The sequence below is a fragment of the Thunnus maccoyii genome, chromosome 21, assembly GCF_910596095.1.
Source record: "Thunnus maccoyii chromosome 21, fThuMac1.1, whole genome shotgun sequence".
NCBI classification, from domain to species: domain Eukaryota; kingdom Metazoa; phylum Chordata; class Actinopteri; order Scombriformes; family Scombridae; genus Thunnus; species Thunnus maccoyii.
The window spans coordinates 21,973,517-21,989,724 of NC_056553.1; the positions used below are offsets into that span (position 1 = coordinate 21,973,517).

The window sequence follows — 16,208 nt, forward strand, 5'->3', positions numbered from 1 at the left end:
TGTTATGGCTATCTTTAGCAAACAGTTGCTTATTTACACATCCAGCAGACAACATGGCAACATTAAGCATTCATTTGGAGTTGTTTTTATGGCAACCTGGCACATGTAAGTACAACAGAAGTTGACCCTCATCTGAGCTCTGTTTTGGTCTTCATCAAATGTTGGCTCTTTAGCTGCTAAATAATCCACTGTGTTCACTAGCTAGATGCTAACTTTGTCTGTCTGCCTGGCCAGGTAATGTACAGTGGGTTAATTAGAGATTTTTTTTTACCTAAAAGAGCTCCCTTCTGGAAACAAGATTAATAAGAGCAGAGTTGTCCAGAAAACCAAAAAAAAAAAAAGAGTTAAAAGAGGCTAAAAAGCTTGGGACAGCTGAGGGAACCCGCAGACTTCGTAACAATTCTTATCAAGCAACATCTTTCACATAAGACAGGGTCCGTTGAGCCATTATTAATGTAAAAAATATTGATTATTGCAGCTTTAAAGCCACTATGTGCACACTTTTTGTCATTTTAGCATATTTCACATTATTTCACATTTCACATTATTTGAATAGCATAAACTTTACTTTGCAGGAAAATGTTTGTGCAGTCTGTGTGTTACTTTTGGCCCATTCATTCATCTCCAGATGAGAGATGGTCTTCTTTCATATTACCACTGGCGGGAGCCAAAGTCAGCCATTTGCTAATTCTGCACATAAGTGGCTTAAAGTTAAAAAAGGATACAGACATTAATTGTACATATATTTTGTCCCACAATATGTTTCATACATAGTTTGTTTTGAAGGTGATGCACCAGTCTGTTTCATAAGATGAATCATTCTCAGTTGTTTTCATACCACTGGCCAGGTGTTTTGGGCCTGCCAACATCAGAAAGACAAGCTATGTGCCTCCACAGCAGCTTTCAGTAGAACTCCTTTTTTATCAGAGACAGAGCCAGGATGTTGAATGAACCTCTAACTCCAGCGGTTATCAGCCTCATGTCAGGATTCGAGCCACTGGGCCTTCACAGTAGCCAGTGGTGATAGTGATCCTGCTTTGTGTTAGCATTTATGTTGGAGTGATATCCATCTCTTAGGGGGACCCTATAGGGTCAGTGGAGGAGGCGCTGGTCGCTTTTAGCTCAGGAGAGTTTTCTGGGTTCTGTGATGTTAAGACTGAGAAACATACACAGAGTGGGAACACCTACAGTACAGAGGAGCTAGGAGTTAGTAATGTGATACAGATGGAATCCATACTGGTGACTTGATGAGGGGGTCTGTGATTTCAAGACCTATACTTCTGCTAGTCTAGACCACAATAAAATAGCTCCAGCCTCTGTTACTGTCGGAATCACTGCTGACAGACTCCTCCAGATGGGGTCTTTGTGGTGAATAGGGAAAGGTATACCTGACAGCACAGCTCAAGGTCAAGTCTATGCTAAATGTACCTGACGTTGTGTGTATGAAAGTTTTTTAAGTAGTCCTGATAAAATGTCACAAATGATTGAATGTGATTTCTTTACAAAAGGCTATTATACAGGAGGAAAAGTGAAAAATGCCATGTATCAAGGACCACCCGTGGTCAATGTGATGCATTCTTTAAGAGATTATATGTAATTTGGGCAGCTAATGTTTGTGAAACTATTCTGCAACCCACACAGGATTCGTTTTCTGATGTTTATTGGCTTTAAAGAGATCCAGATTATTGGCTTGCCAAGATGACAGTCACCCTGGTGTCACTGGATAGGCTCTACAACAGTGTAAAAAATCTCCACCCCAGATATTGCCAATGACAACATACAATCTTCTTCATGGTGGCACACAGAGTGGAAAGTCAGCAGAAACCACAAACAGAGCCTTTAAAGAGGGTTTGTGTCAGTGCTGTGTATGTGTCCTCGAATGTGACACAGAAAATACTCTGGGGACATAAGTTTCACCAGTTTGTTTTCTCTAATGTGTGCTGTTTTACTGTTTCTCAAAGTAAAAGGGCAACGGCACTCTGTTTGAAGGCCTGCTGCTCCCTTGGGTGTAAAGTCACATTTTGAACACAGAGGCCATTCCAGGGCAACACCAGGGTTTCTTCATCTGAAAACAAGCAGCATTTCTGTGGTGAGACCATGAAATCTAGGGTGTTTTAGTTCACTAAATGTTTTGCTTTCACTTCCCCCCAATGTTCCTACGCATCATTCAGAGAGGGAGCTTGGCAAGAGCTTGGATAGATTCTCCTGGGCAGTAAGACTAATCTGGAATTTGATTTCATTTTCATAAAGTGCAGATATAACTCAGGTCGACTTAGCTGCGCAGGAACTGTAAGTCTTTTTGTGTGCGACAGAGGCTGCAACACACACGGTTTATTAGGAACAACTTGAGTTCTGCTTCGTTGAGATTTACCAGTCCACCCATCCTCAAGGGGATGGTACAGCGTCCAGCCCCCGACCTCCCCACTGGGCATCGATCTCTGCCCACAGGCCCCCAGCCAGAAGGGCCCGACAGTGCCAAGAAATGTGGGGAAACTCACCTCAGAGAATATGTGTCATGTCCTACTTAGTCATTCCTGCTGTGCTGCAGGTCCAAGTCCCAGCCCAGTGGAGGGTAACACAAACAGGCGAACAGCAGGAGGTGACGGTGGCCAAGTCAAACAAGGGAAATATGTATGCACAATGGTGCATGCACATGCACAGGGATACGGTGATGCAAATACATTACATGCATGCACATGAATATGCTTTCATAACTGCGCACTCTGCACTCTAAAGCACACAACATGAAGTGTACACAAGCAATTATTCCTCAAACACACTTGGTCACAGTCAGCAGAGCAAACCAATTTGGGTGAGAGCAAATAAACAGACTCAAGTATGCATAACCACCGATAATACACATGATGATCGTCTGAATGAAGATATAAGCAGGAAAATTATCCACTTAAATGCACACACAGAATCCGCATCTGTATCCTTGCCAGTGTCAGTGCAGCTGCTTGTTTCATGCGTCTTCATGGCGGAGTGTCATGTAAACGGCTGTTGAAATGTCAGCAGCTGAATATGCTGCTCTCATGCCGGGCTGCGTGGTCGCTGTGCCCCACTGGCCTGCTTCAAGGTAGCACAGACACAGCTTTGTCGGCTTGGCAGAGGAGACCAGGCTCTGCTCAGAATCCATATTTGTATGTGATGATGGAGCAACTCAGGCTTGAATAAGAACTGATATCAGAGCTGCTTCATATGGCCTTAATGACAGCCTCTTTTGTTGTTTAAATTTACTCATAAACTTGAATAATTTGTATTTGTATTTTTTTATTTGGTTGTGGTTGTAATATTTCACTTTAAACAAGACAAATAAGATCTTAAGCTGGTCTAGTAGACTGAATTAACTGGATGGATGTGTTTGCATTGTAACTAAGGATTTATGGTTCATTTAAGGTGAACTTAACCAAAGAACAGTTTAAAAATCACTTAATCCTCAAAGGTTTAACCATCGTTAAGCTTGGTTGGCATGGGCAAACATGCTTACGGTCAAAAACACCAGCACTCAAGCATGTGTGCTTGCACATACAGGTCATCCACATTGTGCATACTCTCTCTCTCTCACACATACACATATACATGCAGATAAAACACTGTACTAACTCTCCATCACATGGTCTCTCTGAGGCCTGAAGCAAAGTTTTCACCTGCTGGCTCTTGCACTCAAGACAAAGACCTCATTGTGACCAGTTGGATTCCGCTGTTAGTCCTGGATGAGATTATAAGGCTTTAGAACACACACACACTCGCTCTCTCTCACACACACATACATATACACATGCATTTTCTATGGGTTTTTTCACACCAACACACACGCAAGTGAGCATACAGAGTCAAACTTGCATGCAAGAGAAGTCATGTGGGGGGAGACACACACACACACACACACACAGAGGGCAATACAGGCTTGATGCAGGCATTCTGAACCATTATCTAGTATTTTTATGTATAAAATTAAATGTTTTGTCATATGCATATATATATACATATATATATATGTGTGTGTATTTAAAAGCACAGCTGCTTTAAAGTTGTAAATGTGTATTTTTGTTGAATTACACCATAAATGTGTCAAGAAACTTTTTTAGGGAAAGTCACAGCTCTCGATTGTCATTGTTTCAGTGAACTTTCATGGTGCAATAACACCATCTGCTGGAGAGAGCATGAGTGGCACTGGTGCGCCACACTGATTTCAAAATATCACATTAGATTATATTGAAGAAAACTGGTATTAGAGCCACTTAATATATAATCAAGGCTGCATTATCAACCAAACCCAAAAGTGCAGGTCCACTGCAGGTCAACTTGTTATGGTCATTTGATTAATTGCACATTTGTTTGGAATTTGCAGCACTTAAGTTCAATGATGCATGTTCCTGAATCATGTTTGTTAAAAATGTTTTGTTTATTGAATCTTTTACCTCTTTTTTGAGCCAAAATATGTCATGTCAAGTATCAAAAGTGCTAACCATCAAAATTTGTTTTTGAATGCTACGTCAGATTCTTATCCGTGTTTATTCAATTCTTTAATCAGATATTTCCTAGCCAGTAAAGTGTTCTAACTTGAGACAATATTTCATGTAGTTAAACATATTTAATCAACACTGATGCATTTGCCATATGATGAAATGTTGCTAGTGTACAAGTCAACCTATACAGTGTGTGTTTTGTGTTGTGTTCTTAACTGTATTTCTCAATGAATTGGCCCAAGAGAATTTTGGGAAACCTGTAGAAGACAGCCTTTACTGTCAGTAGCATCATACCCACACACCTCCTGTATGAATGAACTTTGACCTTTAGTAGGTAACTTCTCATTCAAGCCATGTTACAGAATGCTGTGTCTTCCTATAGAGTCTGACTTATCAGTATGCTGCCTGTTGACCTTCTCTGAGGCAGTGTTGCTCAGAGGTAGAATGTATTTGCATGTATGAGGTGCTTGATTCTCTACTCATCTTCTTCTCTGGTGAAGATGAGTTGTATATGAAACTAAACTGTAGTGCCTGATAATGAGCAGCTACATCAATAAGCTGACAACACTGCTTTCTAAGACCACAGTGACAACATGAACTGTTAATTCATCTTGTTTGGTCGAAACCTTTCTTTCAATGCAGACAATTGTATACCCAGCAGAAAACTGCTTCAAGTTGTTGTGGCCGAGTGGTTAAGGCGATGGACTCGAAATCCATTGGGGTCTCCCCGCGCAGGTTCGAATCCTGCCAACAACGATACATTTAAACAATGGTAAAAAAATTCAACTTCTACAGCTTGCTTGGAGTGTGGTATGTCCTCTACTCCTGCAGGTACATCAGTCAATTGTCCAGGTGACACAGCTGTGTCCAGAAGCTTGTTAACATGGTGACTGCATACAGTGCTAGCTTGTGAGCTATCTGCTAACTTGCAACACACCCCACCCAGTGCTAGCACTAGTCAGTCTCAACAGCTCCCTGAGCTTCCATCTATGTTTCTGTTTACTTCCCCCTGATGTTTTGTTCACCATTGCACACCTTTTTGTTCAAAAAAAGTTACTGGAGAAGGAAAGTTACAGTCTATGAGCTAACAAGCTTGCTATTGGTCAGTTATGAAACAGCAACTAAAGGGGCAATAACTTCCCACTGTTTTTCAAGATTGACTCCATTGACTCCTGTCTCTGCAAACCATTGCTCTTTAGTGGAAAAGTTTTTACTCCAATAGAGGAGGATAAATAAAAGTGACTAGTGTAACAGCTAATAAGCTACAACAGCTTCTTCCATTTCAGGCACTCTGGCTGTTTGCCCCCTCAAAGGTCAGCCCTGTCAGCTTGCTATTGGTCAACTCTAAAACTAAACCCTAAAAGTGCAAATTTGATGGTTTATTTTGCCCTTGTGAGCAAATCCACTGATCAAGTGTGATTCATTGGAAGTTCAGCATCAGATTTCACCCACTCACAGCACCACTGCAGCACTAGATGAATGTGTTTCAGTCAGCAGTTTATAGGGAATATTTGAGTGGTAGAAAATAGTTCCAAAGAACTGAACTGATGACAGCCCAGACTGTGGGTTATCCAGAATAAACAGGACATTGTTTTTGTAGAGAAAGTGGGCTGTCATGGCTGAGTGGTTACATCAACTCAACTCCTCTGTAAAAGACAAATGACAGAAACTCTGGGAATTCTGGTAAGCTTCTTGTGTTAACATTACCTGCATCATGCTTTGAAGTTAAATAAACTTTGACCTGCAGCAGGTGTGTGGTCAAACAACTTTTCTCACACTGTTAAAGGCTTTTAGTGATAAGTTGTTGTATAGTGAAAGTACAATTCCAGTAGTTGTCGTGGCCGAGTGGTTAAGGCGATGGACTAGAAATCCATTGGGGTCTCCCCGCGCAGGTTCGAATCCTGCCGACAACGATTTGAAGTTTTCACTGAGGTGAATAACAGCCACTGGTTTCATCATGCCTCTGAAAGTCCATGGGAGGCAAGGTAGGCTGAGTTGTCAAAATAGAAATGAATTGGTGTGAGCATGATGCTTTAAAACTATCCAGATTATAACATTAACTCTTCATTTACATCTATGTTGTTAGGCCTACAAAACCTTCCTGTGACAACACACATTTGTGAAACTCACTGAGTTGTTGTGGTTAAGGCGATGGACTTGAAATCCATTGAGGTATCTCCACACAGGTTCAAATCCTGCCAGCAATGTTGTGACCTGTCCTTTGATGTGAACCTGGCTTCTCTAATAATATTTGACTGAGTTCCCTGTTAAACCAGATCCATGCTGGATATTTTGGTGTTATGATGAACTTGACATGAATTAACATGAATGAACTTTAACCTGCTGTTTCTGGAAGTACCCACCTTCACACTAATGATGATCCTACAACTTTAGAACTAAAATATGAAGATTTTAGTAAGTAAAACTTAATTTATACAGCATTTTTCAAACCCGGGGTCACAAAGTGCTTCACAATTACAAAAACAGGACATAAGAACAAGAATCACAGAACAAATATTTTACGAGAAGTTGATGCACTGAAGCTGTGCTGTCTGTTGATTTACTTCTCTAAGGGGATGTAGCCAAGTTGTAGCAGTCCCCAACATCTCCAAGCTTTTCTGCTGAAGATAAGTTCTGTACTAGACCAAACTGTAGTAAGTCAGTGATACATGTTCACATGCGAGCTGTTAATGAGCAGCCATATCAATAGAATGGCAATAGAGAAGAATTTAAAGATGCAGATTAAATATTAAAGTCTATAGTTTGTGAGAAAATTATTCCAGTGAGCTACTGGGATATTTCTCCAACTTTGAAACAGATGATTTTCTACCCAGCTCCTGCAAAGAACATACAGCTGAGTGTCTATGAGAGAATGTGTCCTGCTTTTCAGCATGCAGAAGTGTGTGTGTTGATCACAAATAGGCCACTGGATGGGGCTCTTGTAGCCACAAGTATTTGGCACTGCAGGTTTTTGTTTTTGAAGAAAAATAATATAAGTTGCATCTTAAGGTTTTAAAATGTATAATAAGTCATTCACTGCATATGTTTTTAGGTGTCATTTGCAAAAGTGCTTTGATCATTGAGAGTTTAAGTCACCTTTCTGACAATCAACATGAATTTTGACACAGACTTCAAATGTTCAAACCACTTCATCACACAGACGTACTGCAGTGATGCAAATAGATTATTATTCATCGACAATAAACTTCCATATTGTAACTATTTTAAAAATACAAATGAACTGTACTATCATGTCACTTTACATGTGACACTGAGTTCTATCATGAAACTTTTTTTTTTTTAAATAAATCACATCAGTTAGACTTCAGTTGAAATGTACATTATGTCATCACTTTTCTCCAGATGTGCTGAATATAAATGCAAACACACACTGTGACTTCATGTGAAAACATGTTTATTAAAGACAAAAAGCAACACATGAAGGATGTTCATTTGGCTACACAGACAAATTTATTGTTGATTTATGGCATTTCATGGTATTTCTTGATAATAATAAAAAGATGAAACAATGTTTCTATCTTTTAAGGGGTTGAACAAAATGTAAATGTATCCAAAGGGGTGTAAAGAACTTCTTGTGGATGATGTTTGATGCTTCCATGTAAGACATGACAAAAGCAGTTGTAACACTTTGTAAAGTTGCAGACTGTGTTGAGACGTGGAGTCCAGCTGGATCTGTGTGTGATGGCAGACAGGATGATCTTCAGGACAGAAACTGTCTTGATGATGCTGCAGCAGATGAGGAAACATCTGGAGTTCGTCCTCACTGGAAATAGATAAAGAAAGACAAGGAGGGAAAACAGTTAATAACCTCAACAACCTGGTGAGCAGATGAAGTGTTTAACAACATATTGATTCTGATAATAACATGAAACTTATCTTTTTAAATGTTGTCTCCTTTTGTCTTTTTCTTGTTTCCTCCTCAAATCGTTTCCTCTCCTCTCTCTAAAAGACAAGGAGCAGTTAACTTTAACTAAACAGAAGAACTATTGATCAGTGTAGAAATTCTGATTGAAATATAGAAGAAATGTATACATATCTTTTTAAATAAGAATCTTAGTAATGTATGCTGTCTGCTGTCCTCTCTGTGAAAGACAAAGAGCACATACAGGAGGAAAATAATGGCTTCAGCAATGACATAAATGAAGAACTATTTATAAGAATAGAAACTCATAATAATGTAGCAAAAATGTAACCTTCTCTTTGTTAATAAGAGGGTTCACAGTGCATGAGGTCTCCTTTCTTCTCCCCTCGTCCTCTTCTCTTCTCTCTCTAAAAGTCAAACAACAGATAAACAGAAGCAGTTAATAACTTGAATGGCTGAAGCAGAGTAAGTTTTGATCAGTATAGAAATCTGATAATTTAGAATAAATGTATATTTATCTTTTTAAATGAGAGTGTTCACAGTGCATGAGGTCTCCTCTCCCCTCTCTGTAAAAGTCAAACAACAAACAGGAGAGATAAAGGTTAATACACAATTCCAACTTTGATAACTTTAGCAATTCTGATAATAAAATAGAATAAATGTATATTTATCTTTGTAAATAAGAAGGTTCACATAATGTTTTCTCTCGTCTGGTCTTGTTTCCATTTCGTGTCGTTTCCTCTCCTCTCTCTAAAAGACAAATGGCAGACAAGTGGAGATAACAGTTAATGAACAACTTCAGCAACCAGAAGAAATATTGATCACTATGTGAACTATAATAATAGCATAAATAAAATGTATATTTATCTTTTTTAATCAGAGTTCACATGTTGTTTCCCTCCTCTTTTCTCTCTCTGAAAGACAAATGGCAGACAACAGGGGATAACAGTTAATAATTCAGTAATGAGGTAAACAGAAGACATATTGATCATTATAGAAATGCTGATAAAAACTGAATAAATGTATATTTATCTTTTTGAGATGAGAGGCTTCACACTGCATGCTGTCTCCTCGCTGCTTCTTGTTTCCTCCTCATGTTCCTCTCCTCAGACATAAAGTTGATAAACTGAAGTATTCATCAATATGTTGATTCTAATAATAAATTGAAATACTGGAATTTCAGGAAAGGTTCATATCATCAGTGGTTTGTGTCCTCTCTCTCTTCTTCTATCAGCCTGTTCTTCCTCGTCCACATGTCTGTCAGTGATGGATCAGTAGTGCAGCTCTCTGTTGTGATTCCTGTTCCTCGCTCACACTGAAATCTGAAGCTAGACCTGACCTACTGATGAGTCAGCCTCATTAATTTAGAGTTTCCACTTCATCAAATTTCAATTCAAGATATGTCACATCTCAGAGTTCTCTGTGACTCTCCTGTGGTTCCACCATGTCAGACACTCAGGCCAGCCGTCAATAAAGAAATGTGCAAGACGCACTAAAATCACTGACCTGTGTACCAAACCATAGTGAAGCAAATATATACAAATGTACAATATTTAACCCTCAGCCAACTTTATCCTACATGTGTTGCAGCATGTCTGCATGGGCCCTGGTGCAAGACGCTACCAGGGGCCTCACCAGCCCTGCCAGACGCTCAGGCCAGCCCAAAAAGATGGATGAGGATAAAAAGGTGGATGAACCGCAGTGCAAGACGCTACCTGGGTTATCCAGACCAGCCCTGCCAGACGCACAGACCAGCCCTGCATGAGTATATACAGTCCATAAAACCAGGTGCAAGACGCTACCTGGGTTATCCAGACCAGCCCTGCCAGACGCACAGACCAGCCCTTCATGAGTATATACAGTCCATAAAATCAGGTGCAAGACGCTACCTGGGTTATCCAGACCAGCCCTGCCAGACGCACAGACCAGCCCTGCATGAGTATATACAGTCCATCCAACCCGGTGCAAGACGCTACCTGGGTTATCCAGACCAGCCCTGCCAGACGCACAGACCAGCCCTGCATGAGTATATACAGTCCATCCAACCCGGTGCAAGACGCTACCTGGGTTATCCAGACCAGCCCTGCCAGACGCACAGACCAGCCCTGCATGAGTATATACAGTCCATCCAACCCGGTGCAAGACGCTACCTGGGTTATCCAGACCAGCCCTGCCAGACGCACAGACCAGCCCTGCATGAGTATATACAGTCCATCCAACCCGGTGCAAGACGCTACCTGGGTTATCCAGACCAGCCCTGCCAGACGCACAGACCAGCCCTTCATGAGTATATACAGTCCATCCAACCCGGTGCAAGACGCTACCTGGGTTATCCAGACCAGCCCTGCCAGACGCACAGACCAGCCCTGCATGAGTATATACAGTCCATCCAACCCGGTGCAAGACGCTACCTGGGTTATCCAGACCAGCCCTGCCAGACGCACAGACCAGCCCTTCATGAGTATATACAGTCCATCCAACCCGGTGCAAGACGCTACCTGGGTTATCCAGACCAGCCCTGCCAGACGCACAGACCAGCCCTGCATGAGTATATACAGTCCATCCAACCCGGTGCAAGACGCTACCTGGGTTATCCAGACCAGCCCTGCCAGACGCACAGACCAGCCCTTCATGAATATATACAGTCCATCCAACCCGGTGCAAGACGCTACCTGGGTTATCCAGACCAGCCCTGCCAGACGCACAGACCAGCACTTCATGAGTATATACAGTCCATAAAACCAGGTGCAAGACGCTACCTGGGTGTGAGCAGCCCTGCTAGACACTCAGGACAGTCCTCAGGGGTAAAAAGAATCACTACTGTTAACCTGCCAGACGCTGAGGTCACAAACATCACGTACAACACACTAAATAATCTGCAGAGCCAGGAGTCTCCAGGTCCTCCAGGAACTGCTGGATGTCCTGGTTTGTGCTTGTGATGTCACACTCTCAGGCGTTTCTTTGGTGGAGTCAGGCTGCTGCTGCTGCTACTGCTGCTGCTCTCTTCTTCAGCAGCCTTCCTCTTCATCCTCTCCCTCTGAGTCTTTGCACACTGTGTTGATTGTTTGGTAAACCTGCAGAGGACTGACATGAGAGTGTGGCCGTCTGCAGTGTAGTCGGTCAGTCTCCAGCGGTTCATCAGCTCCGTGTTCTCAGAGCTGTACACAGGGGAGATGACTCTGGTGATGGTTCTGCCATCCAGCTCCAGGTGGTGGACGCAGTTTCTGCGGTCGCCCCTCACGGCTGCAAGATCGGCCTTCTCAGGAAGAACTGGAGTCAGCACAGTTTGAGGAGAAGAGCCGGAGCGTGCAGTGGGCGCCATTATACCTGATGGTCCTTCCATTAGAGGAGACAGAGCAGTATTCTCCCTCCGCTCCTGCTCGATATGTTGGAAGGGTGTTGACAGCACACACGAGCGGAAAGATCCTCTGTATGCAATGAAAGGGAACTTCTTAGAGCCTGTGATGAGGTTGTGATACAGCCTCAGGATGGACTCTCTCATGGACTCTATGTTTACGCTGCTCACAGGACGGTTCCTCAAGTTTGTTACAAACATCTGAAGGATTGGTGAAGGCAGTGGCAGGTCACCTACATGGAAAGAAAAACAAGGAACACATTAGTCACTCTAGTTAGGACATGATGGGACTCATTACAGCCTATATTCATCTATGAAAAAACACAGTTTGCTTCTTTTTACATAGATACACTTCAAGGTTCACAGCACGACTTATTGTGGAAAACGTTCAGATTATTCATGTGGGCCGAGCTCAGCACAAATGATGCAAACTCTTCTTTGTTTCAGAAATGCTTAAAATATTAAACAGCTGTGAATGCAGTCCATGCTCTGCTGTTAGATGTTGGCACTAGGTACATAAGTGACACACGAATTAAACACCATTCAGATATCCTTCAGATCTGCTCCTCTTACAATTAAATATTACAAATGGTGTCTGTTTCATTTCTATGTTTTTATTGACATGACATTTAAAATCAGATTGAAGATGAATGTGCTGCTTTCACTGTGAGGCTGCAGTTGTGGTCTGATATTATTCATAAGCCAGATTTGAATTAAAAACCTAAAAAAGTAGTGTGTTTTTCTAGTATTTACAAGCACATATGCTGACTGGTGTGACCTGTGTGCTGTGCAGAGACTTAACAGTGATCTAGCTCCATGTTTCAAGCAGCCTATAACTACAGTCCATGTCAAATTATAAAAATTGAAGACAAGTCATTATTATTTTATATCTTAATTTGACATACTGTATGCACACAATATGGCATATTTTATGCATCTGGAGCACACAAAAGATCATCCTGGAGAGCTCTGTACACCTGAGAGTTATGAACAGACATAACTTTTCTTATAAATCTGCAACAACACTGATCTATCAGTGCCTGTCTGAGGAAATCCAGATGCTTTAAAAGGCTGAATATGATCCCACTGAGCTTTGAATTTATTAACTTGATGCTTTAACACCTCTGGATATATTTCAATCCAGCATCAACAATCAAAACCTTCAAACTCAGTCAGCACATACAAAGAACGGGCCTCGGGTTGACTACACTGACGTCAGACGTCAGTCTCCGGCCGGTTCTAATACCTGACGTCGTCTCCATGGCGCCTGCAGCATCACAACTTTTAGCATTTTCCAAAAAACGGCCCAGTCGCCATCTTTGCCCTATACTTTCAATGTTATGCTCGACGACCCTGCACCCCCTCAAAAAACTGTTTTTCCCAAATAATACATTAATATTCATACTTATTCCACCTGTCACGCGCACACTAATGAAATCCATCGTCTTTAATCATTTTACACCGAAATAAAAAGTTAAAGCAGGTTTCATGTCTTGATTGAAAACTGTGGAAATTTTCCCCCAAACAAAACCAAATAATTCATATTTATAGGCTAAATATGATGTTAATTGATTTATTATTTAATTGATAATATTATACTCTGCTCTTTTTGATCATTATATAGATCAAACATGTTCAAATGAGCAGTTCAGTGGTGCTCTGTGTTTTACCATAGCGGCAATCCAAACGGAGGATGCCTGTGGTCAGCAAGTGGATCTCACGGCCTGAGCCAGTAGAGGCCATTTTTTCCACATTCAACAGGTGCTGTCTCACTTCCAGATGTCTACAGTTGTTTATTTCATTCAGGGTTTTCACTTTTCAACGAATCTCTCAGCTGAAGAGTTTCAAGAGTTCAGCTCCTGTCAGCGCTCAGGTGCAGAAATGAAGATGGAATTAAGGGCTCTGCTTTTATAGGGGCACGTCAGTCTTCATCACCATGACTACCAGTGACACGTTATCTTGGGTTCACTGGATAAATAATATCATATTTTGTATATTATTATTATCATTATTATTATTATTATTATTATTATTATTATTATTATTACTCTATCAAATTACTCTAATTAAACCAGTTGGCTGCAGCGGACAGGAGAAGTCATTAATAAATAAGTCGATCGACAGAAAACGATTTTTGACATTTGATAGGTTCATCAATTAGTTCTAATCGTTTCATCCGTTTTTCAAGTAAAATTGCCAAAGATGATCTGCTTTCAGATATGTCAACTTTTCGTTGGATAAATTAAGCAACTTGAACACGTCACTTTACAGTCTGAGACTTTGTGGCATTTTTGACTTAAAATAAAGAATTAATGTTCAGTTATCTACTTTAAATAAATACATTTACTTGCTAAAAATAGCCTCTTTCCAACATACAGAGAAATAACGGATGTAGGCTATAAAACAAGGACATCAAGGTCTATGACTGCAACTAACGAACAGGCCAATGTTCAGCCTCTTTAATAATCTGCGGGTTCTTTTTAAAATTAATATATTAAAGTATAGTATTTATTTACATGCTACTATATGTACCGGTTTCATTATTATTGTTATTATTATTACTATTATTGAGGGTTATCTATGTATTTCTACTGCAATCCAAAATACGCATGAGCATGATTTTTCTGGAGACGAAAATATACAGAATTTGTAGCAATATGTTAATAGTACCCCTTTAATTTACGGGCCGTTAATTACTTAGTAATATGAAGAAACTGCTAAGAAATAACAGTAAAGTAAAATCAGTGAAAGCTGTACTTTCAAGGTCAGCTAGTGTTGAAATTAAATTTCTAGAGAGACTGAAACTCCTGTCAGAGCCTACCTTGAAGTTGTGTATAACAAAATGATTTTGAGAAGAGCAATCCGGTCGATTAGAACATAAACTGAAAGCTCCCTGTAATAATCCTCCTGATACGGCAGAATTTATTCGGACTATCCAGAGGAAACAGCGTTTGGTAATTTACCTAAAGTTAAAAAGTCAGATACAATACAAAATATATTATTCTACAAACTTGAAATCTGTGTTTGCAGACAATGAAGATCAGTACCACGACATCCCAGTCTGTCGGGAGATTTAAATCATTAATGAAGGTACCGCTGCGCCAGCTGTGCGTAAAATTACGCGCTGTGCACCAAAAACCGTGGATACTGTGGATGCAACACGTTCCTGCTGCTGATGGCTGCATGTGTTTAAATGAAAAAGAACTTTTACAACTTGTTATTTTAGAGAGATCAAGGTCTCAGCCAAGAACGCGTGAAATGGTCTGCTAGGTGGTCTGAGCAGACGGAAACGCGAGTAAACATGATCTATGGTCAGCACACATGAGTATTATGTTTGTTTCTTTCGTTCCCTGTCTGCTTCTCTCTCCCCGCCGTCTGTGCAGCATTCAGCTGTGCCAGCAGCCTGCTCTGGAGGGTCCTGATACTGTTCCGTGTTTCAGAGATGCAGAAGAGCATCATAGAAACCTCCAAATGTCATGTTATGGTTACTGTGGTTATTTTTCAACTGGTTTCACATGAAGGCAGTAATAATGATAGATTAGATATTAAATTATCAGTATCAGTGGCCTCTTTAAAGCCAGACAGCATCAACTGGAGAACTGTTTGTTTTTTTCAAAGTTAATACAAAAGACGAGATCTGGAATCCTTTAATGGAATCGGCTGATACTTGCAGCTGAAAACTGCCAAACCAGTCTGAGAGATAAAGGCAGCTTGCACCTAAAATAAAAACAACCTATGCTCATCACTATACTATCATCGCTGTGGAAGATGAGGATTTTACTGCAAAATCAGCACTTTATATCAGTGTCAAAATTAAACAGGGAGAGGAGGAGGAACAGGTGATTACTGTTATTAGACTTTGGAGCCATTTGTAAACTAACTAATGTGACCAGGGCAAGGAGCATTTCACCCTGTGCAGCGGTGTGGCTCACTGACGTATTTTAATAGTTTTTCCACAACAACAGAAGTCTGCGGCGCAGAAGAGTACGATATAACAGGCTCTGGATGATGTAGATGAACAACTGAAAATTTTCTTCAGTTGTTCATCAACAATGTGACAGACCCCTAATTTTTAATCACTTTCCAAACGTTCTATGGCAGATTTCGTGAGAGGACTTGAAGGAACCCTGTGGTATGTCTGCAATTTAAGGCAATTTACTAGAAGAGACCAACAGAAAACTGAACTGCACCACCCTCTGAAAGACGAAGACGAAGACGAGGTTTTGACAGTGGCGCTGCGTGACTTTTAGCCTCAAGAAAATTTAAATGGGTGAGTTATATAAAAATTCTCCAAAAAAACTATTTTGTAACAGGCTGTAAACACCTTTGGAGGTAGCCTCAGGTGACCATTTGAGTAACTGCAGTATTTGGCACTTTCGCACTGGCTTGGTTTCTCAGCCACAGAAATTGCCACCTGCTTTGTAAACAAAGTATCTGAACTGCGATGGCCGGGAATCGAACCCGGGTCAACTGCTTGGAAGGCAGCTATGCTCACCAC

The 16,208-nt window shown here is 40.9% G+C and overlaps 1 protein-coding gene and 3 non-coding genes across 5 annotated transcripts in view; 2 read left to right on the forward strand and 2 right to left on the reverse strand.

Annotated features, from left to right (window-relative positions):
- The first annotated feature begins 5,146 nt into the window (after window positions 1-5,146).
- Window positions 5,147-5,228, forward strand: trnas-cga. The gene has a single exon. It is a non-coding gene; the product is annotated as a tRNA-Ser (tRNA).
- Window positions 5,229-6,303: 1,075 nt separating this feature from the next.
- trnas-aga lies at window positions 6,304-6,385 on the forward strand. The gene has a single exon. It is a non-coding gene; the product is annotated as a tRNA-Ser (tRNA).
- A 1,485-nt stretch (window positions 6,386-7,870) lies between these two features.
- On the reverse strand, window positions 7,871-13,621 carry LOC121887728. 2 transcript variants are annotated; one of them, XM_042398652.1, is made up of 4 exons: window positions 13,381-13,621; window positions 9,049-11,943; window positions 8,687-8,921; window positions 7,871-8,575 (listed from the first exon to the last, which is right to left on the reverse strand). In XM_042398652.1, the coding sequence occupies exons 1-2, from the start codon at window positions 13,451-13,453 to the stop codon at window positions 11,297-11,299; spliced, it is 720 nt and encodes a 239-aa protein (XP_042254586.1). In that variant the 5' UTR covers window positions 13,454-13,621; the 3' UTR covers window positions 7,871-8,575; window positions 8,687-8,921; window positions 9,049-11,296. The 2 variants fall into 2 exon arrangements, with proteins under 2 accessions (XP_042254586.1, XP_042254587.1); XM_042398653.1 differs by lacking the exon at window positions 13,381-13,621 and adding an exon at window positions 12,957-13,012.
- A 2,529-nt stretch (window positions 13,622-16,150) lies between these two features.
- trnag-ucc overlaps window positions 16,151-16,208 on the reverse strand; it is a 72-nt gene continuing 14 nt past the window's right edge. The window contains exon 1 of the tRNA in view: window positions 16,151-16,208. This exon is cut by the window's right edge and continues 14 nt beyond it. This is a non-coding gene — a tRNA (tRNA-Gly).

What these genes read in the sequence shown, in the direction of transcription:
- LOC121887728 (XM_042398652.1), bottom strand. Translation starts at nt 13,453, where the DNA reads ATGGCCTCTACTGGCTCAGGCCGTGAGATCCACTTGCTGACCACAGGC. An exon ending in CCGTTTGGATTGCCGCTATG is followed by an intron (nt 11,944 to 13,380) that starts GTAAAACACAGA and finishes CTTTCCATGTAG; the next exon opens with GTGACCTGCCACTGCCTTCA.